General features: G+C 42.7%; 1 protein-coding gene across 1 annotated transcript in view; it reads left to right on the forward strand.

The window, feature by feature from the left end:
- Nucleotides 1-23,086, forward strand: part of SLC9A4 (solute carrier family 9, subfamily A (NHE4, cation proton antiporter 4), member 4) — a 39,536-nt gene that overhangs the window by 288 nt on the left and 16,162 nt on the right. The window contains exons 2-8 of the mRNA XM_015410910.1: nt 3,843-4,306; nt 6,689-6,948; nt 7,747-7,964; nt 12,268-12,470; nt 12,610-12,696; nt 13,981-14,051; nt 19,504-19,665. Coding sequence (XP_015266396.1) covers nt 3,843-4,306; nt 6,689-6,948; nt 7,747-7,964; nt 12,268-12,470; nt 12,610-12,696; nt 13,981-14,051; nt 19,504-19,665 — 1,465 coding nt within the window. The remainder of the gene's footprint in view (nt 1-3,842; nt 4,307-6,688; nt 6,949-7,746; nt 7,965-12,267; nt 12,471-12,609; nt 12,697-13,980; nt 14,052-19,503; nt 19,666-23,086) is intronic.

Raw genomic sequence — 23,086 nt, forward strand, 5'->3', positions numbered from 1 at the left:
TCTTCTTTGATTTCCACGCAGGGGCGGTTAATTCAAACGCAAAGAGTACAGTTGTCTTCAAACAAAAATAACAACTCTATGAAACGTTTTAAACATGAAATATTTTTCTTAAATTCTGGGGCTGAGGCAACTAAATGTACTTACTCTCATTTTGAATAGCTGTATTACTAGCAGTACTTTGACATACTACCTGTGTACCACATGGTATCTGTCTGCGGTCAAATCTGTGGCTTGGAAGAAATAAGCTATTTACCAGACTAAAAAAATAAAAATAACATGGAAATTAATGGTATGCTAAATGTAAAATGATCATTTTACTGCCAGTTATTGCCTCCCATCTTCAGTTTACATGTGCAGTAGTTAGAAACACGCAAAGAAGTCTTAGAAGAAGCCATATATTTGCAACATGGAATACCGTCAACTATCCAGGGAAAACTGTTTTGCTTATGATCGTGCTATGAGTCCCTAGTTTTTAATTGTGTACCTAATTTTTTTTCTTATGAGAAGTTGCAGGACATAAGACTGAATGTTGCGATTCAAAAATATGTTGGGAATGTGGTTCCCTGTAGCAGAATATTTAACAGAAAATGAGATTATTCCAAATAATCTATACCTTAGAGATCTGATTTAGTTCTGACAACATCTGGATATCGATTTATATGCAAATTGTTGTTTCTGGATAATGATATGGATATAGATTCTCAATGATCACAAGGCGAACTCCTTTGTGACGGTTTGGTATCATTGTTTACAGTTTTGGTTAATGAGCACTATATTGTAAAAACAAAAACAAAAAACCCTTAAAAATAATGTGTTGGGAAAGTGGAGGGGAGGGGAGAGGTCATCAGTTCCTAAGTTACCAAAATGGGAAATTCTTACGTTAGATTTGCCTGCCAATCACTTCTTCCAACCTAGAAATTAACCTTCAGTGGTCCTTTCCACACTTGGATTTCATCCCTGGTTTTATCAGAGTTCAACTCGCGACTCAATACTTTGCATTTATCCCTGGTTCTAATAGTATCCATTTATCTCAGGACAAGTGTGGGGCAAAACTTGGGTGACCTCAATGTAATGTGGAATCAGAAAATATCCTGAGATAATTACAGGGGTGAACTCGAGTGTAGTGTAGAATGTAAGTTTCGGGGACAGGGTTGAACCAAGATTTAAGGTCTAGTGCAGAATCACCCAGTGTCAAGTATGTAAATGTGTGTGGTTAGGGAGGAAAAGATCTCTGCACTTCTGCATAGTATCGGTGGTCTCGGCTTTCACAAAAGGGATTGTTCTTGGCACAAATTAATATAGGTCCTCCCAAAGGTCTTTGGCTTATTTGAGAGGTGATGGGGTACAAGACTCCCTGGATCTTATGCCCCCTCAGCCTTTGTGGTGAGTTACTACTTTTTCTGTTTGGAAAGGTTTTAGAGCTGTGATATTCTAGGCTCAGGAGCCACATGTGGCTCTTTGGCCTGCCGCCTCTGACTCTTCTGAGCACCATTCTCCAATGTGACAGTGGTCCCTGTTCCAGAAAAGAGAGTGTAGCTCATGCCTAACAAGGCTTGTGGTTGGCAGGAGGTTCCCTTAAAAGTTCTTTACTCTGACAGTTTTGTGCTCTGTGTCTTTTTGGTACACTTTGGTATGCTGACTCCCTGAAAATCAAAGTAATGGCATTATCACAGCTCATTTATCTGCTGGTTCAAAGGCAGTGCAAGAGAATGTGCCCAACGGCGATTTCACTGCTAGTCTCTGACATATGACTGCATTCACCATGTCACAGAGGAAACCTGTGTTCTTCCATTGTCATCTCTCTCTCTCTGTCAACTGTCTGAATCTACCCTGAATTCATAATTCTTTTAATGGCTATAAACTTCCCTGTTCTGAAGGAGCACAGGTAGGACAATGGTATTTTCAGGATTTCCCCCCTGGAATAGAAAAGTTAAGCACTTTTCAGTCTCATTGATTTCAGAGTGTTAAGCAAATGGCTTAAGTTTGCTGGACTGCACAGTAATAGTTCTCATCTGTCTAAGCTTCTAACATGTTTCGGTTGCTAAGATGCATCTTTTATATGAGGTCAGAGAACAGGTAAATAGTACTGTCATATTTGAAAATCGAAACTTTTCTCCATTTCTTCCAAGATAATGGTGTTCTGACCCTCCAGGGATTTTTTTTTAATACTCCATTTTTCTCACCAGGGTAAACCCAAAGTAGATGTACAACATCATTCTTTCCATTTCCATTTTATCCTCAAAACACCAAACCTGTGAGGAAGGTTAGGCTGAAAGAGTGACTAACCTTAGGACTGCCAGGCCTTTCAGTATGGCAGAGGCCACCTGTCAGTAGGCCTCGTTGTCTACTAGGCTTGCCATTCCTCCAGGGGGGTGGGGGTTTGCCTGCTTTTAGGGCCCCTGATCAATGTTCTCGCTAAGCTGTGGGGTCTTGTGAGCAAAAATTCTACTTTGTGAGCTACTGGCATTAAAGTTGTGAGCAAGCAATATGGCTAGTGCATAAATTAGCTTGCTCTGGAGCCATCCTTCCTGAGCTAAGACAAAAAATGTGTGAGCCAGAGGCTGAAAAACTGTGAGCTAGCTCACACTAACTCAGCTTAGAGGAAACACTGCCCCTGATCCTCTGGCCTGGATCTGGCTGGTGGGGGGAACCCCGCCCCCCCAAAGTGCTGTGTTTGGGCCAATGTGCCTGACGTGATGACGTCAACCGGAGGTGACGTCATCACACAGGGCATGTTGCAGGAGGATAGAGGCCCCACCCACGAGGTGCCCTGCGCAATGATGCCACTTCTGGGTGATGTCATTGCGGAGTGTGCGCAAAGCACACATGCCAAAGATCTCCAGGACAGGGACTCCCCCACTGGCTGCCAGATACGACCTGGCAACCCTATCGTCTACCGCTACTCTGAGCAGCAGGAGGAGAAAAATAAAAAGGCAACGTTGGCTGCATCGCTACATCACTTCCAGGAAAACCCCAGACGTGATGTAGGGGTAGCTCTAGAAATGGCTGGATGCGCTATGATTTTACCACAGAGTTTCTGGCTATTCCTAGAGCTATTTTACATCACTTCTGGGATTTCCCAAGGAATGATGTTAGTGACTCAGGCAATGCCACACCTCCCCCCCCCAGCCCTACTGTGAGTTGCCTGGCAATCCTATAGGTCATCCAGTGTGTTTTCACGGCTGAGAGGGGATTCAAAACTGGGCCACCCATAGTGTCCCACTGTAACTGTAACCATTATACCATGCATTTCTTGCTAACGTCTGTCAGGTCCCACCGCGATTCAACGGAGTACACACTTGTAAAAAGGTATTACTTTATTGAAGCCATGAGTCACTGCACAGGATCACTGTTCAGAATAACCCTAACGGTTTGAACTGGAAAGGTTAAAGCAATTTCATAATCAATGCGACCAATAGCTATGTTTCCCGCTCGCGCCCAGGGAGCAGTTTACGCGCCCAAAATCCCTGGGAAACCAACGACAACTGTGTTATCATTATCTAATGCTTCCCACAGTTTCTACTCATTAAAACAAAGCAAAGCAAAGCCAACTTCATCTCTTCACCACCTGTGACCTTGGAAATGATAACGTTACAGCAGACAGGCCTGGCGTAAACTAACAAGAATGCAGCTATGAATATATGCGCATGGTTATATGAGTGGACCTCTAAGGAGGGGGGGGAGAATACAGACAGAGGTACGTTGCCACACTCAGGTACCCCAATGCATATAGGAACACAAAAACCCATTGGCAGCTTGCTGACAACGTCCGAGATCAAGAACAGTCACTGCTGAAGGAATATTTCTAAACTGATGTTGGCTTTTCTGTTTTCTTATTCAAGGTTTCCACCTGTACCATCGAGTGCCTCACCTCATGCCAGAGAGCTGCATCCTTATTGTGATAGGTGTCTTGGTTGGCGGGATTATTTTTGTCACTCATCACAAGTCCCCGCCAGTCATGAATTCCAACATTTACTTCCTGTACCTCCTCCCACCCATTATCCTGGAGGGAGGGTATTTTATGCCTACCCGTCCTTTTTTTGAAAATTTTGGATCCATTCTTTGGTGGTCTGCTCTAGGTTCTCTCATAAACGCTTTTGGGATTGGAGTCTCCATTTATGGGATTTGCCGGATTGCAGTTTTTGGCCTCCAAGATGTCAATTTACTTGACAGCCTGCTGTTCGGCAGCATGATCTCGGCTGTGGACCCAGCATCAGTCTTGGCCGTTTTTGAGGAGATGTCTGTTAACGAACAGCTTTATATGATGATTTTTGGGGAATCTTTGTTAAATGACGGAATAACTGTGGTAAGTACAGTTGTGTCCCACTGCATTTTTTGGCACTGCATTTACAAACATTTTGCAGCACTAGGTGTCAGCAAAAAAACACAGCACTTTCAGTAGTAGCCAGTTGTTGCTTTTCTTTAAAAGGATGTAGGAGGAGCTAGGTCCAGAGTAGAAACAACATAAGCACTTTGTTGACTGGACAGCTCTAAATCTTCCATAGAATCCTTGTACATGAATTGTGTGTCCTTAAGCAAAGATATGTTTCCAAAATGTTCTTGCTGTTTGCGCTAAACATTCACAGTGCTGTCCTAAGCAGAGTTACACCCTTCTAAGTCCATTGAAGTTCATAGGCGTAGAAGGGTCTAACTCTTCTTAGGACTGTACTGCCATTCCTTTCCCTGGGCCTTGCAACTCTAGTAGAAAATTGGCTTCTTTGTTATGGACTGGAGAAGCCTCGTTTCCAGTTTAAGTACATGGCACATTTGATTAAGACTTGGGGTCATTTTGTAGAAAAAAAGGTGCAGGAGCTCATTAGTGTAACTCATTAACATAACTTATTTGCATATGCCACACCCCCTGACATCCCCTTCTGACACACTTCCGGTGATGTCAGGGGGTGTGGCCTATGCAAATAAGGTATGCTAATGATTTATGCTAATGAGTTATGCTAATGAGTTCCTGCACCTATTTTTTTATGAAATGACCCCTGCTCTTCAGCCTTTCTTCACAGGAAAGGTGCTCTAACCCCCTAATTATCTTGGTTGCCCTCCTCTGTACTTTTCCCAGCTCTGCAGTGTTCTTTTTGAGATACGGTGACCGGAACTGTACACAGTATCCAAGTGAGGCTGCACCATAGATCTATACAGGGGCATTACAATATTGTCTATTTTATTCTGAAACCCTTTCCTAATAATCCCTAACATAGAGTTTGCCTTTTTTTCACTGCTGCAGCACACTTTCATTGAGCTATCCACTACTATCTTTTATCCTCTCAGTTTCAACAATTTCAGACCCTATTAGCCTATACTTGAAGTTGGGATTTTTTTGTCCCAATGTGCATCCTCTTACACTTACCGACACTGAACTTCATTTGCCACATTGTCGCCCACTCACATAGTTTGTGGAGGTCCTCTTGGAGCTCTTCACTGTCAGCAAGCCTTGGTTTTCAACATCCGGAACAATTTTGTGTCATCTGCAAACTTGGCCACTACACTACTCACCCCTAGTTCCAGAACATTGATGAATAAATTAAATGGTACCAGCCCCAATACTGATCCTTGTGGGACTCCACTGTTTACTTCCCTCCATTATGAAAACTGCCCATTGATTCCTACTCTTTTCTTCATGTAATTTAACCAGTTTTTAATCCATAAGAGAATCCATCCTCTTATCCCATGACGACTAAGTTCACTCAGGAACATTAGTGAGGTACCTTGTCAAAAGCCTTTTGAAAGTTCAGGTATATAATGTCTACCGGGTCACCGTTGTCTACATGTTTGTTCACTTTCTCAAATAACTCCTAAAGGTTGGTGAGGCAGGACTTCCCTTTGCAGAAACATCTGTCACACCAATCACTGAAGCCCAAATCCCACTTAAACCCGCTGTCCAATGAGCTACTCTGTCCTCCTTGTTTCCACTTGACAACAGTCGCAATCACATGTATCACAGTTTATCTCAACGGAGTCCTGTCATCTCAATGGGGTCGCTATTGCGCAGATTTGCAGTCCTGTTTCAGTGCCATAGCGTTCCCAATAGAACATTTAACAAAACCCTCCGAGGAAGATTGTGCGTGCAGTGAAAAAGGGCGGGGGGAAAGTGGCAGTTTGAAATGGTTATAACGCTTCAGGGACAGCTCATTAATGGGAAGAAAATCACTGTGTGAAGCACCTTACCCTGTATCGCTTTACAAGATGAGGAGCCAATAACAAATACCATCCAGTTTAGAAAGGTAATGTGAAATGCCTCTTATGTTAGTGCAGCCCATATGTAACAGGATGAATGACATAGTGATAGGATTAGCATATATCAAGGAATGTAATAATCATGAACTAGCAAAACAAACCTAGTGCAGGAGATAATTGTGCTTGCATATAGGGTCACCACTAATATTTTATCATCTTTTTCTTATGCTCGATTAGTCTAGAGTCATTAAACTGTACTTTGTTTATTCATTTGCTATACGGATTTAAACTGAATGGTAGAAGTAAGAAGTAGCAGGTAGGAAGCAGGAATTTTCCAGGGACAGACAGTTCATAATAGTCCTTAGTCCATTTGTGATGGTGATTGATGTAGTTAAGAACACTGATGATGGATGATCTGCTTAGACTCACTTAATGGTGATGCCTGTCATGTGCATCTTTGAATATCAGAGTTACAGCTATCATTTTTTACTTCTCCATGCAGGTCTTATACAACATCTTCATTAACTTTACTCAGATGCACCAATATGAAGACATCGAGCCAGTTGACATCTTGGCTGGATTTGCTCGCTTCTTTGTGGTGGGTCTTGGCGGGCTGCTGTTTGGCATCGTTTTCGGGCTTGCAGCGGCATTCACAACCCGATTCACACGGAACTTTTCTGCAATTGAACCGCTCCTTGTCTTCATGTTCAGCTATCTGTCATACTTAGCTGCGGAAACTGTTTACATTTCGGGTATTTTGGCGTGAGTATAAAAGCAAGCACCATTTACTCAGGAGCCACTTTGGAGCAGACTGTATTATTTCCCCTCTGTGCCAGATTGCCTCATGCAATTAAGGCAATGTTTGATAGTAGCTATAGCAATTGAGAGATTATGCAGTCAGTCATTTAAGCAGATTGAGTTCTTTTGGTTCGATTTGGTTCGATACTAATGGATATGGCATATAGTATAGGTTTATCTATTTAATAAGTGGTGCAGGCATTTGGACCAATAGACATAATGACTGAGGGAGTATTTTCAACTTTTACTGTCAGCCCAGATTTCAGGTACAAAGGGTAAAGCAATTGTCTCAGCCCTCTGTCATGTACCCAAAGAGCCAGTGGTTAGGAGTGCAGACTCTCATCTGGGAGAACCAGGTTGGTTTCCCCCCTCCTCCACATGCAGCTGCTGATGTGATCTTGGGTCAGTCATAAGTTCTTCAGAGCTTTTCTCCCAAGGGCAGTTCTTGGGAGAGCTCTCTCAGCCCCACCTACCTCACAGGGTGTTTGTTGTGGGGAGGGGAAGGGCAAGGAGATCGTAAGTCACTCTGAGACTCCTTCAGGTAGTGAAAGGTGGGATATAAATCCAATCTCTTCTTCTCCAAATCCTGACTGGCTGATTTACTTGATGCTGTCTTTTTAAACTGCTTGCAGAGGAACCCTAAGAGTGGAACTACTCACTGAATTGGCAAATATTCACCCCCCCCGATACATGTGTCTTTCTCTTTTTTACTTTGCTGCTTCCAGTGGTTTCATCCTTTTCTTGGTGTTTCTGAATCAACAGGATAACTGCATGTGCAGTGACTATGAAGAAATACGTAGAGGAGAATGTTTCCCAAAATTCCTACACAACAATAAAGTACTTCATGAAGATGCTGAGCAGCATTAGCGAGACGCTAATATTTGTGTTCATGGGCGTGTCCACGGTTGGACGGAACCACGAATGGAGCTGGGCCTTTGTTTGCTTCACGTTGGTCTTCTGCACACTTTGGAGGGCACTGAGTAAGGGAGCGTTTAAATCGAGTCAGACCAGGTGGATGGAGTTCTTTGCATTGTTGAAAGCGTTGTTAAGTGGCAGCGAGGGGAGGCCAGGAACGGCAGTGCTGACTGGTACAACCAGTTTAACAAGTAGTTCAACAGGTGTGTCGTATTGAGAGAAAGAATTGACCATAGAAGAGCAACTCTGGGAATGCTGTATAAAGGCTTTACGTGAGAAATATAAATAGTTTTTCATGCTCACGGTTGCTCATATGGAAAGAGAATGGTCTGGGAATCTCAGAAAAAAATCTCTGTACACTGACCCTCCCCCTCAAAAATGCTTACAGAGTACTTGAGGTGTAGTGGAAACAGGCATGATGGTTGTGCTGGGATAAGTTATATAGGCCCCGGTCACACGGAGCATTAGCCACGCTACAGGGACGGAAGATAGGCGGATTTTCCAGGCGCGATCTCACCGCCACATCTGGGAAGCGTAGAGCTCCCGTGGCTCAACCGAGGCTTCCCTTTGAAGATGCGCGGCAAAAAACTAGTACCTCAGAGGTACTAGTTTCCGGAAAGCGCGGGGCAAGGGCGGGCGTCTGATCGTGTTTCCGGTGGTAGTTCCGGTGCCCGCCCATGTCCCCTAGCAAAAAGGTTCCCCCCCCAAGTCTCCAAGGATGCGCACAAGCACCCAACAGAGCATGCAAAAACTTTAGTTAAAAAAAACAACAACACACAACTGAGCAGCTCGCTAAGACTTGAGTTGTGCAGAGAAGAGGAGAGCAGCCAGATGAAATGCAACACAGAGCGCACGGCTTGAGGCGAGAGAGAAACAGATAGGGGGAAAGGGGGCAAGGCAGAAGAGAAAGCAGCTGAGGCGAAGCCCAGAAGGGGGGCCCCTGCGGCGGCAGAGTAGGAAGTCTGCTTGGGGAAGGGGGGGCAAAGCCGGGAAGAGTTGACTAGACACACGGGTGGCACGAAGGGGGTGTGTGTGCGCAGAGGCTGCGGGATCGGAGCCCCCGCGCCCAGGGAGCCGAAGAGCCAGGAGGGTGGCACTCACCGTGGCCTTGAAGACAGGCGCTGGAGGAGGCAGCGGAGGAGGAGGGGGCTGAGCCATGCTGCTTTGCCCTCTTCGTGCGCCCACCAGCTGGCTCCCCGACTGTTGCCCTTACAAAACTACTGCCCGCCCCCTGCCTGCCTCACTGGTGGGAACAAAGCCGTGCCCGACGTGACGCCGCACCGCCCAGTAGGCTGCTGGCCCCTCCTCTCCCCAGCGCCGCTTGGCCGGCTTTCTCTGGCAGCCCCCTCCTCGCCTTCCCTCGGCGTGTGGGCCCCGCTTCTTTGCCCCTCGTCTTTGCTGCGCTGTGTGATCGGCACCTCCCCCTAACCATGGGAGCTCCACGGGAGGTCTGATCACGCAACCGCGCATTATTTTGCCCCGGGGCAAACAGCCACGCTTCCCCCCCGCATTTTCCGGCCCGTATGACCGGGGCCATAAATTGTTTTTGTTTTTAGGGATGGGGGGCTGGAGCTGTACAGTTAAGAGGAAGAAGGAGAGCTAGAATGAGGCTGAGTTATCCAGGATGTGGCATATACCTCTGGGAAAGAAGAAGTCTGTACCCGAAGCACTGACCCCTTATAAACAGAATTAGAAATCAAATAGAATGCAGAAAGATAAAAATGCCTTTTTAGCTTGGAATAAGCTAGAAAGACAGTGTAATGGACCAAGTAGTTTAAGCAGAATAATTCTTCTTAAAAAGTTATTTAAAAATATTACATTTCTTTTTGACATTACTTTTTATTTCAAAACATACAGCATATCTATTCAAAAGTAGACACTACTTTACAATTAATACTATAATACTGTGAAAATGAATTAAGTTGACAATATACCATATAGTGATGTAGAATAATTCTAATCCTCTGCTGATGCAGTATTCTTAACTCTGTGAATGCTTTTTCATTTAAAAACTCAGTAGCTTTTCATAAAATCTTAACAACAAACCAGTATTTATTTATTTTTTACATTTGTATCCTGCCCTCCCCAGTGGGCTCAGGGCGGCTAACATAAGAACATAAGAACATAAGAACATAAGAACATAAGAACATAAGAACATAAGAACATAAGAACATAAGAACATACGCCAAAGTTGGATCAGGCCAAAGGCCCATCCCATCCAACACTCTGTGTCACACAGTGGCCAGAAATACCAGTGCCATCAGGAGGTCCACCAGTGGGGCCAGGACATTAGAAGCCCTCCCACTGTTGACCCCCCCTAAGCACCAAGAAGACAGAGCATCACTTGCCCCAGAGTCCCTATCTATACCTTGTGGCTAATAGCCACTGATGGACCTCTGCTCCATATGCTTATCTAATTCCCTCTTGAAGCCGTCCATGCTTGTAGCCGCCACCACTTCCTGTGGCAGTGAATTCCATGTGTTAATCACCTGCACTTTTTCCAAAGCTATAATATCCTTTTTAAGGTGTGGTGCCCAGAACTGCACACAGTATTCCAAATGAGGTCTCACCATTGATTTATATAGGGGCATTATTATATTGGCTGATCTGTTTTCAATACCCTTCCTAATAATCCCCAGCATAGCATTGGCCTTCTTTATTGCAGTCACACACTGTCTCGACATTTTCAGTGAGTTATCCACTACAACTCCAAGATCTCTCTCTTGCTCAGTCTCTGCCAGTTCAGACCCCATCAATGTGTATTTATATTTAGGATTTTTGGCTCCAATGTGCATCACCTTGCACTTGGCCACATTGAACCCCATTTGCCATGTTGACGCCCACTCGCCCATCCTTGACAGATCCCTTTGGAGTGCCTCACAATCCTCACTGGTTTTCACCACCCTGAACAACTTTGTATCATCCGCAAATTTAGCCACTTCACTGCTTACTCCCATCTCCAAATCATTAATGAACAAGTTAAAAAGCAGTGGACCAAGTACTGATCCCTGTGGTACCCCACTGCTTACCCCCCTCCACTGGGAGAACTGCCCATTTATACTCACTCTCTGTTTTCTATTAATTAGCCAGTTTTTGATCCATAAAAGGACTTGTCCTTTTATCCCATGATTTTTGAGCTTACTTAGGAGCCTTTGATGAGGAACTTTATCAAAAGCTTTCTGGAAGTCAAGGTAAACAATATCTATTGGATCCCCCTTGTCCACATGTTTGTTCACCCCCTCAAAGAACACTAACAGGTTAGTGAGACAAGATCTTCCCTTACAGAAACTGTGCTGAGTCTGCCTCAATAGGTTTTGTTCATCTATGTGCCTACTAATTCTTTCCTTAATAATGGTTTCCACCAATTTACCCGGTATCGATGTCAGCCCTGCCATAGATAAAAACATATAAAAACATAATAAAACATCAATACTAAAACCACAGTGCTCTACCCAATTACTAATATCCTAGATCCAAGATGGTATCACCGTAGTTCCAGATGGTACTCCCAAAGCGTACATATCCAGTGGCGACGGCTTGTCAGATCTTCTGTATTTTCTAAGTTCTTCCTCAGACCTCGTTGATGCATCCATTAAGATGTCTTGACGGTGGTGGTATAGTAGGGCGGCGGCTCCTACTCAAAGGCCTGGCAGAAGAGCTCCGTCTTGCAGGCCCTGCGGAACTGCCCGAGGTCCCGCAGGGCCCGGATCTCCCCCGGGAGCTCGTTCCACCAGGTAGGAGCCGCCACCGAAAAAGCCCTGTCCCTGGTCACAGCTGATTTGGCATCCTTAGGGCCCAGGATGACCAATACATTTTGGGCCCCCGACCGTAGTATGAATCAGTAATCTCTTCATTTCTGTTAATTCCCTTGAAGAGCTTCCCCCCCTTAAACTATTCACAAATGAAATGTCATCTATAGATATCTGAGGAAAAATTTGAGTCTTGTCAATTAACACTCTTTTGGATTTTATGTAACCCACTATACAAGGATTGTATCTATCTATAATACAGATTGCAGTCCACTGGCTGTGTGTACATGATTGCAAATATATTTTTCTGAGATTCCTAAACTCACTTTGAGGAATGTTGATTATTCTATAAGATTGTTAGCAATTGTATTCAACTAAAAGTTCCAGGGTTCAAAGTGCATGTGGATTCAACCAGATGTAAAGTTTGTTGATGATAGCATGGTGATGTTTTGAACCTGTATTTTCCATATCCAAATCCAATACTTAGCTACTGTATGACAATATGGTAATCTACGTATAGTACTGGAGATTCCTTGATTATATGGAACCACCTTTAGGGATATAGTTTTTGTTCTGTTATCTTTTCTTGGTTAATTGCAAATTTTTGTTCCTCTCTTAGGTGTGCTTTTTCTGTTTAGCATCACCAATAAGTTCCGGACTTACCGATTCACTCTTAAAGAACAGCTTATCATTATCTACAGTGGTGTACGAGGAGCCAGCAGTTTCTCGCTTGCATTTTTGCTTCCTGCAGTTTTCTTCCCTAGGAAGAAAATGTTTATTACTTCTACTATTGTAGTAATATATTTTACAGTCTTCATCCAGGCAAGTAGATTTATTAATTAGGGGTCTACTGTCTAATGTGGTTTTTTTGTAGATATTTTATGAATTAAACACCTTCTGTTTCACAATGCAATCAATCATTTGATGTGGACTCAAAAACATTCCTTTGTTCCATATGAAGGGAATTACCATCAGACCACTTGTAAAGTACCTTGGTGTTAAGAAGACCAATAAGAAAGAGTCCATCAATGAGGAAATTCATGTACGAGTAAGTCTTTTTTAAATATATTTTTAAATTATACAAGAGAAATGAAATAACAATAGTCGAGAGATCTGGTGGGAAAATTAAGAGAATGAAACAACTTGGAAAGCCTCTAGATTTCCCCTACCAAGATTCTTTAAGCACCCAAGGACCTAATTCGGTTAATGTGCCTCCATTTTTAAATTTTTGCTTTAATTGAGTTTCCTATGCTCCTAGGGTGTATTTATTCTTCAATTTACTGTTTTTAATTGTTTTTGTTTTTCCTGTTGCATAGTTTACAAAGTAATATTTTTCTGCAGAGCTGAGTATGTTAGGGATGCCTGCCGCGTCTGCTGCTGGCCTGATAACGTTGCTTTTGTGCTTGGCACAGGAGCCAGTGACTGTACTATTGGGTAGAGTAATGAGTGACACCATCTGGATGATAGTTACATCTAACCTCCATGGTATAAAATTCCTTCTAGAACACGAAACCTTGTTCCATTTCTTGCCAACTATATTGCTTGCTGGGGAGAAGGCATGATGGGCATGCAAAGCTTCTTTTTACAGATTGGTTGATGTAGCCCAGTACTGTCTGTAGTGAGTGGCAGTGGACATAGTCAAATCTTCCCCAACCCTGCTTCCTGAGATCTTTCTAACTGGAGGGGAAATGTGTTGAAAGAGAGACCTTCTATATGCAAAACATGCCCTCTACCACTGAACTCTGGTCCCTGCCCATAGAACTATAACACGCTAGTCAAGATGGATATGCTTTTCACCTACTACTGTAGTCACAGGTCTTTGAATGCAGGCCCATGATAAGGCTGTGAAGACCAGCTGGCATCAGGCTCTTCTGTCACAGATACTGTTCTAGATTCTGCCACTTGTTGCTAGTCTTTGGTTTGGCAGGGGTTAGCAGGATTATTGTTATCATCATCATCATCATCATCATCATCATCATCATCATCATCATCATCATCATCAGGATTATTATTATTATTATTATTATTATTATTATTATCCTACAGATAAATTAAAATCAGGCATTGCTTTTGGTACATTCAATCAGTGTCACATGGGTTAACTCACAGAGAATCCTGGCTTTGGAAAGAACAGGGAAACATCTTATTTCCAGAACCACATTTTAAATCCCTTGGATTTCATTCATTTAAAAAAACTCAGCACACTGCTGGCAAAGCTATAGCTTCGAACAGTATAAATGACATTATTTTGCTAGGATAATAAACAGCAGCATTACAGGGACCACTATGACATTATAATCAGATCTTTTTTTTTAATGTGGTGTCTTTTTAGTTGATGGATCATTTTACTGCTGGAATTGAAGATATATGTGGACATTGGAGCCATTACCAACTTAGAGACAAGTAAGAACACCCCCCAGACAATTTCTATGATGTAGTAAAATGGGCCAAACCTAAAACACAACCATATTCAAACCTAAAACACAACCACATTCGGAAAGGCGCTTCCATTCTCTGAATTGTTGGTGGTGATTTCTATCAGTTCTCTATCCTCCCCACTGCAGATCGTAGCTCTTCCTGAGGGTTCACTGACTCTCAGGATGTTGATGGGGGTGCTCAGTGGGCTGCTGCGTAAAGTGGGACCATTTCCACAGTAGTGAAATTCCCCACATTGACGTTCTTAAAACTGCAAGTTATGTGAAATCCTCGGCAGTAGATTTTTCTTCACCAGGCACAAAGCCAAAGTTTTCTCCTTCATACCCCGCTTTTTCGGAATTCCCAGTTTTAGCGAGTTCTGAAAATGTGGGGCAAGAAGGAGAAAACTTCAGGTTTATGCCTGGTGAGGAAAGATCTACTGAGGAAAATTACACACAATGCACAGTTTTAAAAACGTCAATGCAGGGAATTTCACTACTGCGGAAATAGTCCAGGAATCAGCTGAAATCTCCACTCCCTCTTAAGAAAGCTTGAGGCACTTACATTTTCTTAACTGGATGGTTGAATACAGGGCATTACATTCAACAACGACAATTCATAGGAGAATTTCTCATCTATAAGCAAATGGGGGGCATATCTCCCATGCCCATCATGTATCTGATTCTTAGTAATCAGTTTCAGATTTTCTTTAAGATTCCCCACTCTGTTAAGAATGTTAATGTGTTCCACTTTTGGCAAAACACAGAACTACATTAAACTAGAATCTACTCTCTCTAATGACTTGTCTTTTAATCAGGTTGAGAGCACAGATGGGTTCTTTAAAATCATAGATGGTTACTTGTTATTCACCACTGTATTCCTAACTGGACATGTTACCTTTTCTTGCTAGAGATAAATCATTTAAATATCATGTATAGTGGTTAAGATCATGTATATTGCTTAATTATACAAAGAAAAGTCATTGATTGTAACAAATTTACTGTAGGTTTTCTTAGAAATGGGCTTCGGAGGTTAAGGGGTATTAATTCTGGAGAGTGAAAGAGTATTTTAGGGATGATTCCATGTGAGACAAACAATCGCTGTTTGGCAGTGATCAAGGTAGGAAAATAAAGAATATAAAATATAAGTGTCAACCAATCTTCCTTAATGAAATCAAGAAGTACCTTGAAGGATTTCCCTAGGAGAACAGTCAAGATGATAGGCCAAATGCTCATTAAGGCAACATTTCCCTCTCCAATTAATAGCTCTGCCTTGAAAGGGAAGTTCTTGTAGGCTTCTTAAATGGTGTTTTATAGTTTCTGTGTAAGCCCTTTTGAATGCCAGTATGGGTTCCAGGCAAATCTTGAGATAAGGTGCAATCCTCAAAATTGTTGGAAAGGACTTGGGATAAAGCATTAATTTTATTAAAGATCTTCCCTAAAGTTTTGGTTATTAAGTCTATGAGGCTAAAAGTTGGACAATGTCCTTCCCAGAAGTCAAATGCTTTTCTTCCTCTACAGGTAAATAATGAGAAGGCAATGTGGGAGTGTGGCTAAGACTTGTAGGAGTGCAGTTAGGCAACAGAACTAAAAACTTGCTTGTAATTAATTTTCCTTTGAGAGGGAGGAACTATCTTGTAGAAGAAAAAAGCAGTTGCTAGACTTAACACTATGATTTAAAAAGTATCTAGCTTAGTTTGTTTATTAACTGGAAGCCTACAGGGGTCACAGGGATGAACTCTTTTCCTCCTCCTCCTAATTTAAAAAGGACCCTAGCAGCTGATTAAAATTAGTCTATTTAAGATTTAAATTGTAAGAATTCTAAAATTCTACAACACTGATAATTATTTGGTAATTTCATTAATTACTTAAAAGAAATGTAAATTAATACAGGTAAATTAATCCTACTCTTTAATCATGCTTTTAAAGCCCCCAAATCAGAAAACGCTTGTAAAACCTAAAAAGCCTAAATTCCACAAGGAAAGCTAGGTAACAAAGTAAAATACATAAATAATTGGTTAAGGTAATACAATATCCTAGCCATATCATAACACATAAACCATGAGACATAAAACTGAAACAAACATGTAACTAAGTAAATAACCATAGACCCAAAGCTCAAACGTCTCCTTTTACACCTTTCACTGATTAAAATGCATGCTAATTAAACTTCCTCAAAGAGGAGAAGGGGGGAGAACAAAGAATTATCAGTTAACAGTCAGGTCAAAAGGCCCTTTGATCTATTTCAACCAACTGCTCCAAACACACCCATACAGGGGAGGGAGAAAAAAAAGGTAGAAAACTAAACTAAACTAAGCTAAGGCATGACTAAGTTAAACAAAAAACGGAAAGCTAAAGTAAAGCTTCATCATAATATCTTCTGTTGCCCACTGAAGTTCCTCGGGTGTCAGTCTTCCTACTTTCCTCACATTCAATTCTTTCTCAGGCAGGCTGCCACCATTATTTCTCTCATGGTGTTAATTGTAATAGTTCTCAAATCCATGCAATAGTTCTTAAATCTCTCCACCCATATCTCTTGCCTTCTGTTTGCCTCCTACTCCCAAAGGACTGGTATAGCTAAGTGGAGGTGGGTCACTGCACTTGATCTTCTGCCAAAAGAAAACAGACATCTTCCTTCCTTATTGCACCTCCATTTTAGAGAATGCAACATTCAAATTGAAATTTAGTATTGCTAGTCATATATGTCTCATTCTCCCTAATATGGCCTCTCTTGTCACCAAATCCAGTACACAACAAGGTGCGCATCCCTTATGAACCTACCTGTCCACTCCAATCATGTTCAGAGGCTCTTCTTTGGGTGGAAACTGAGAAAGTGCATTTTCAGCTGGGCCACCAAAACTTTGGAACTCCCTGTCCAGAGTGATTAATCTGTCCCCCTCTGTCAGTGTCTTCCACCAGTGGATGAAGAGTTTTTTTTTTGTTTTGTTTTGTTTGGCATACCCTCCAAAACTGTAATTTTCTCTCCTCCCTTGCTTTAGTGTTGTGTGTTTATGTGGTCATATGTTTTTTATTGAATTATTTTATATAGTATTTTAAATATTTTAATGTTCAAGTGTTCTAATGCTCTCATGTTCAGAGCCTTGGGGATTCTCTTTAGCTGGCATAAATATATTTTTAATAATGATAAATTCCTGTTGGTTGATGCCCATGCCATCACTGAAGATAAGAAAAATTATTTTCTATCTAAGCAATCTTTGATATTGCTTTCAAAGTGGAGCCCTTTTCAGTCATTCTGTTTGACCATGCATTATCAGGAAGTCTGCGTTTAGCATGTTACTAGTGGTCAAATGTAATGACTGGAAAGGTTGTTCAGCTTCAAGGAAGTGCTTACATGGCCTTTTGACACACAAAAAGGTAATGAAGGCCCCGGTCACATGGGAGATTTTGGCCCGGGAGAGGGACGGATCGGGGGCGCAGCAAACGGGTGTGAGCACACCACAACATCTGGGAATCAGCTTGCACCCATCCCCAATCCGTCCCTTCAGGCCAATAACGGGCTGTAAAAAAGAACCACCCCCAGAGGAGGACTTACCTGGGATGCCGCATCAAGCGCGGCTGTGGGATCGCTGGTGCACTCTTCGTTTGCAGCAATCCCGGCTCCCGGCCAAATTGCAGATGCTCACACATGTGCAGTTCGGCTGCCTCGCTTCCCTGTCAGTGGCTTCCCCCGGGCATCTGATCGTGCTGGGGAGGAAGTGCGCGGCGGCTCAGGGGATCTATGTGATCCCGCTGCCGCGTGTCTCTTTTGGTGCGGCTTTTAAAAGCCGCACTTTGCCCGTGTTTTTCCCCCCCGTGTGGCAGGGGCCGAATACATGTAGGATTTCCCCATCTCTCGAAGCAATTCCCTGCTTGTTACAGAACCATTTGTCTCTTCCTCCCCTTAGTTTTAGAACTCATGGCTTTAGCTTTCACAAAAAAAAAAGAAAGAAAGAAAAGAAAGGAAAATGAGGTAAAGAGTCTATTGCTCCTCAGTCAAGGTTATTATTACTCTCCAGATTTCAGAAGCAAAAAAGGCTAGATAGACCGGACTGCAAAAATAACCCCCAGCAGCAGTAGTGAAAGGCCTGACTGGGTTTCTGACATTTCTTTATCATCTCAGTCCCACTTCTGCACAAACGGAGCTCTTGATCTTTCCACTTAAACCCTGTTTGCTTCCAGATCTTCTTTGCTCTCTCTCCAGATCCCCAAGGTAGTTTTTGAAGATAGATTCAGGTGGGGCAGCCGTGTTGGTCTGAAGCAACAGAACAAACTATGAGTTCAGGGGCACCTTGAAGTTGAACAAAATTTAATTCTGGGTATAAGCTTTTGTGTGCATGCACACAGAAGTGCGTGCACATGAAAGCTTATACTCAAAACTTTGTTGGTCTTCTAGTTTTTGAAGTCAGTAAAAAAATAAAGCATAGTCTTCGAGGTAGCCCCTTCCGGAAAAAAATGTTACCTGAGGAAAAATATGTGTATGCGTGAGGTCAGAGACATGTAAGATTCAGTCCCAACCAGGGCTTAAAAAAAAGAGAGAGGTGCCAGAACTCTCGAGAGGGAAATAAAGTTTTCAGTCTGCATACTGAAAACTCATAGATTTTTAAACATTTTAAAAAGAATTTTGTCAAAGAGGTTCCAGAACTCCATTCCGGCACGTTTCCTTAGATAAAAAGCCCTGGTCCCAACTAGAATTATCATCTTGTTCTGGCATAGCAATAGCTACAGCCTGGCAACTGGCAGAAAGGTTAGGGTTGGGGATATAAGGAGCATAATATTGGTGACATAGCTACATCACTTCTGTGGAAAACTGCAAATTGTGGTGTAGGGTAGCTCTAGGAGTTGCCAGAAACTATAGTAAAACATAGAGTTTTCAGTGATTCCTAGAGCTACCCTATGTCACTTCCGGGTTTTCCCCAGAGGTGACTTAGCCACGCGCAAAACGCGCGTAAGACTCCCGGAGCAAGGCTGGACTCCCCTGCTCCGGAACAGGTAAGCACTTGGCAACCCTAACATCACTGTATTTTTTTCTCCTGCAGCTGCTCAGAGCATCTGTGGCCAAAGGGAGCTGCTGGCAGGTCTTCTGTTGTAGTGGGAAACCTGGCAGCCCTGACTTTTAAAGGATATAACTCTGCTTAGGATGGCACTGTCGGGAATCAGGATTCCACCCTTTCCTTTACAATCATAATTGTGCTTGGCCTCCTTCATCCTTCTTTCCTCATGACTACAGCTTGCCTTCCTCATCCATTTAACACCCTCTATGGCCCAGTGAGCCCTATTCCTTTCCTACTATTGCCAGGCTCACAGTCCTTAAGTAACCTAGAGATGTCTTCCATTTGATCTCAGAGTTGATATCTGCTTGAAGGCAGTTGATGCAATAGAAATGTTAATACAACAGAAATGAAATGACAGGATGTTTGTTTCACCCTTGCTGTTTCATCCAGATTTAAGAAGTTTGACAACAGATTTCTAAAGAAGATCCTAATACGTGAACACCAACCTAAATCTAGCCTTGTTTCCCTATATAAGAAAATGGAACTGAAGCAAGTCGTTGAGATGGTAGAGAGTGGGGTGATGAAGCCAACTCTTTCCAAAGCACCTGCTCTGTGAGTATCTTCTTTCAGTGGGAGAAGGAAGGATAAATAAAATCTTTTTGGAGGGGTGGGGAAGGGACCAACGAACAGAGTAATTGGCTTGCCAGCTCCATGCTGAGCATATTCTATGGGCCAGTTCACATGTGTATGTACATAACTTAATTATTCATCATTTGATTACTTGTACATTGCTCACGTAACACCGTTGTATGTCATTCCATTACAGTTACTTGTAGATGAGCATGTGAACTGTCTGTTGAAAAGCATGGGATTTGAAGTGGTGTGAAACTTTCATCTGTGGTGTTCGGTCTTATTATTATTTATTTGGTATTTTTATACTCTATTTTTCTTGCAAACGAGAGTTCAAGGTGGCTTCTGACAGCATTCTGCCTTTCCCCATATTATCGCCACATCAAACCTGTGAGGTCAGTTAGGCTGAAAGAGAGTGACCCAAGGGCACCCAGTGACGATTCAGACTTGGGTTTCCCAGACACTCAAACCACTACTGCATGCTGGCATCACCATGTCTCATGGTATCACCATGTGATGGCTCATTTGAACATGGTTGATCTGAGGGGGTTCATCCAAACCTGACCAAAGTTTGTACCTCTTGAATTAGGTTTTTTCCTAGACTCCTCAGGCTCAGTTTTCAACAGAATGTGGTTCTAAGCATGGTTTTAAGCAATGGAAGCAAATTTTAATCAGTGGAGAGCAAATTGACAGGCTGTTAGGAAGTCACGTTGGTTCTGGCGTGATGTTGCTAAATAAAATCTTTTTGGAGGGGTGGGGAAGGGACCAACGAACAGAGTAATTGGCTTGCCAGCTCCATGCTGAGCATATTCTATGGGCCAGTTCACATGTGTATGTACATAACTTAATTATTCATCATTTGATTACTTGTACATTGCTCACGTAACACCGTTGTATGTCATTCCATTACAGTTACTTGTAGATGAGCATGTGAACTGTCTGTTGAAAAGCATGGGATTTGAAGTGGTGTGAAACTTTCATCTGTGGTGTTCGGTCTTATTATTATTTATTTGGTATTTTTATACTCTATTTTTCTTGCAAACGAGAGTTCAAAGTGGCTTCTGACAGCATTCTGCCTTTCCCCATATTATCGCCACATCAAACCTGTGAGGTCAGTTAGGCTGAAAGAGAGTGACCCAAGGTCACCCAGTGACGATTCAGACTTGGGTTTCCCAGACACTCAAACCACTACTGCATGCTGGCATCACCATGTCTCATGGTATCACCATGTGATGGCTCATTTGAACATGGTTGATCTGAGGGGGTTCATCCAAACCTGACCAAAGTTTGTACCTCTTGAATTAGGTTTTTTCCTAGACTCCTCAGGCTCAGTTTTCAACAGAATGTGGTTCTAAGCATGGTTTTAAGCAATGGAAGCAAATTTTAATCAGTGGAGAGCAAATTGACAGGCTGTTAGGAAGTCATGTTGGTTCTGGTGTGATGTCGCAAAAGAAAAGAAAAAGATGGCCTTCTGGCCCTAAATGGAAGGTAGTAGTTCCTAAGCTGTATGTCATCACACAGTCTTTAAAAAGGATCTTATGCTGAAGCACTGGTAATTATTTCAATTATTTAATTTATGCAAAATTATTTAAATATAACTGACCAATATACTAAAAGCCAGATGATTAATCAACTGAAAGTGTTTTAACCTGTGAATTGCATATCTAACCTTCTTAGATAACAAATATGAGTTTCATACAGTACAGTAAGGAACTACAAGAACTTGCTGAGGATTTGTGGAAACATTTTTGTGTATTAGTTCAGGTTGTCTCAATCCATTTGCTAGAATCTAATGATATTTTTCTACTGATTTTAAATCTCATTTCTCATGACCACCTGATCCTAAATGCTGAGCAGAGAATGAGAGACCAGAGGGCTTGGGGAGGGATGGACTGTGTCCATGACACAGAGAATTCATAGTAGGGATCAATTTCATTTTGCACCAAGTTATCCTAAGGACAGTAATACCCTTATAAATCCATAAACTTCAATGGACTTAGAGGACTATTCTGCTTACAGTTGCATTGGGATAAACTCAAAAGCAGCAACAATGTCTTTCATAAACCCTAACATAAAGACAAAAATGGTCTAATCCCTTCCTTCCCAAAATTCTTTCTGTGTATGCAAGGGTCACACTCAGTAGAAACCACAAATAATGACTACCAAAATATAGTTTGCACGATATTTTAATTATTATACTACATTGGCTTTCATGAGGTAGATGTTGTTGAACGGTAGCAAGCAGACAGTCCTGGGTGACTCATGCAAGTTGAGTGTTAGCAAGTCACCTGGTGGTTGCTACTGAGCCTGTGCTTATTGAGTCCTCCTTCAAAGGCCAAACCCTGCCCCCTCTCCCTGCCTGTTACTGACAGCATCCAGGACTTGAAGGCTGGCAATACTGTTGTGGTTGCCCTAATGGCCACTGCAGAGTGCATTCATTTCTTCAAGCTACACATACTGCTTCTATTATTTGGGGTGTTTTTAATTCCCCAACACATCTTTTTTTTTTTTTTAGATTTAGGATTTTTCTGCAAAGCTGGGGCTTTTTCAGGTTTGTAAAAAGATCTGTCTTGTTTGTGCATGGCTCCGATATGCGGATTTAAGTATCGACAGATTTGCCCATGCTGAAAATTTGAATAGCTGGAGTCCCACAAGGACTTTCAGGGAGCATCCCATTTCCCGCCTTCCACTATTTCCCTCCCCTTAAACCCAATAACATAATCTCTCTTCATCTATTGCTTCATTTTCTCCTCCTCACCCATCAGTCAGCCTCCTTTTATCTGCTCCCCCATCTTCAGCTTTATTTCTTTCACTTTCCCTGGCAGCCTCTGCCTGGGAAAGCAATGACTGAGTTGCATATTACTGGCCACTGGGCCAGGCCAAGTTATTTGTTAGTGGCCATTGGGCACAGTTGTATGTTGAGGAGACTCCAAGGACTTACATGGAGCACCTCACTTTTCCTGTATCCCGTCTTGGGTTGCCAGGTCCCTACCTCTTCCCCGGCGGGGGGGCTCCTCTCCTGGATGTTCCTTCATACACGCGCCACGATGACATCACCCAGAAGTGACATCATTGCACTAGGCATGTCACGGGGGATACTCTAGCAATCGGCCAAAAACTCTATGGTCACCCAGAAGTGACGTCATTGCACCAGGCACATTGGAGCCATGGAGTTCTTTGGGGGTGGGGCTCCCCCTGCTGGCCAGCTGGCCGGCAGACAGATCATGGGGCTCAAAATTGGGGGAACCCCTGCCCCCATGGGGGGGGGGGATGGCAACCCTAATCCCATCCTTACATCATTTCCTCTTTACCTCCTCCTGGCACCCCCTCACATTTCCCTGCCTTCCTTCTCACCGACTCACCAGCCAACCTTTTATCTGTCTCCCATCTTCAGCTATATTGT

The sequence above is a fragment of the Gekko japonicus genome, unplaced genomic scaffold (genome assembly GCF_001447785.1).
Source record: "Gekko japonicus isolate JY-2015 unplaced genomic scaffold, Gekko_japonicus_V1.1 scaffold353, whole genome shotgun sequence".
Taxonomy (NCBI): domain Eukaryota; kingdom Metazoa; phylum Chordata; class Lepidosauria; order Squamata; family Gekkonidae; genus Gekko; species Gekko japonicus.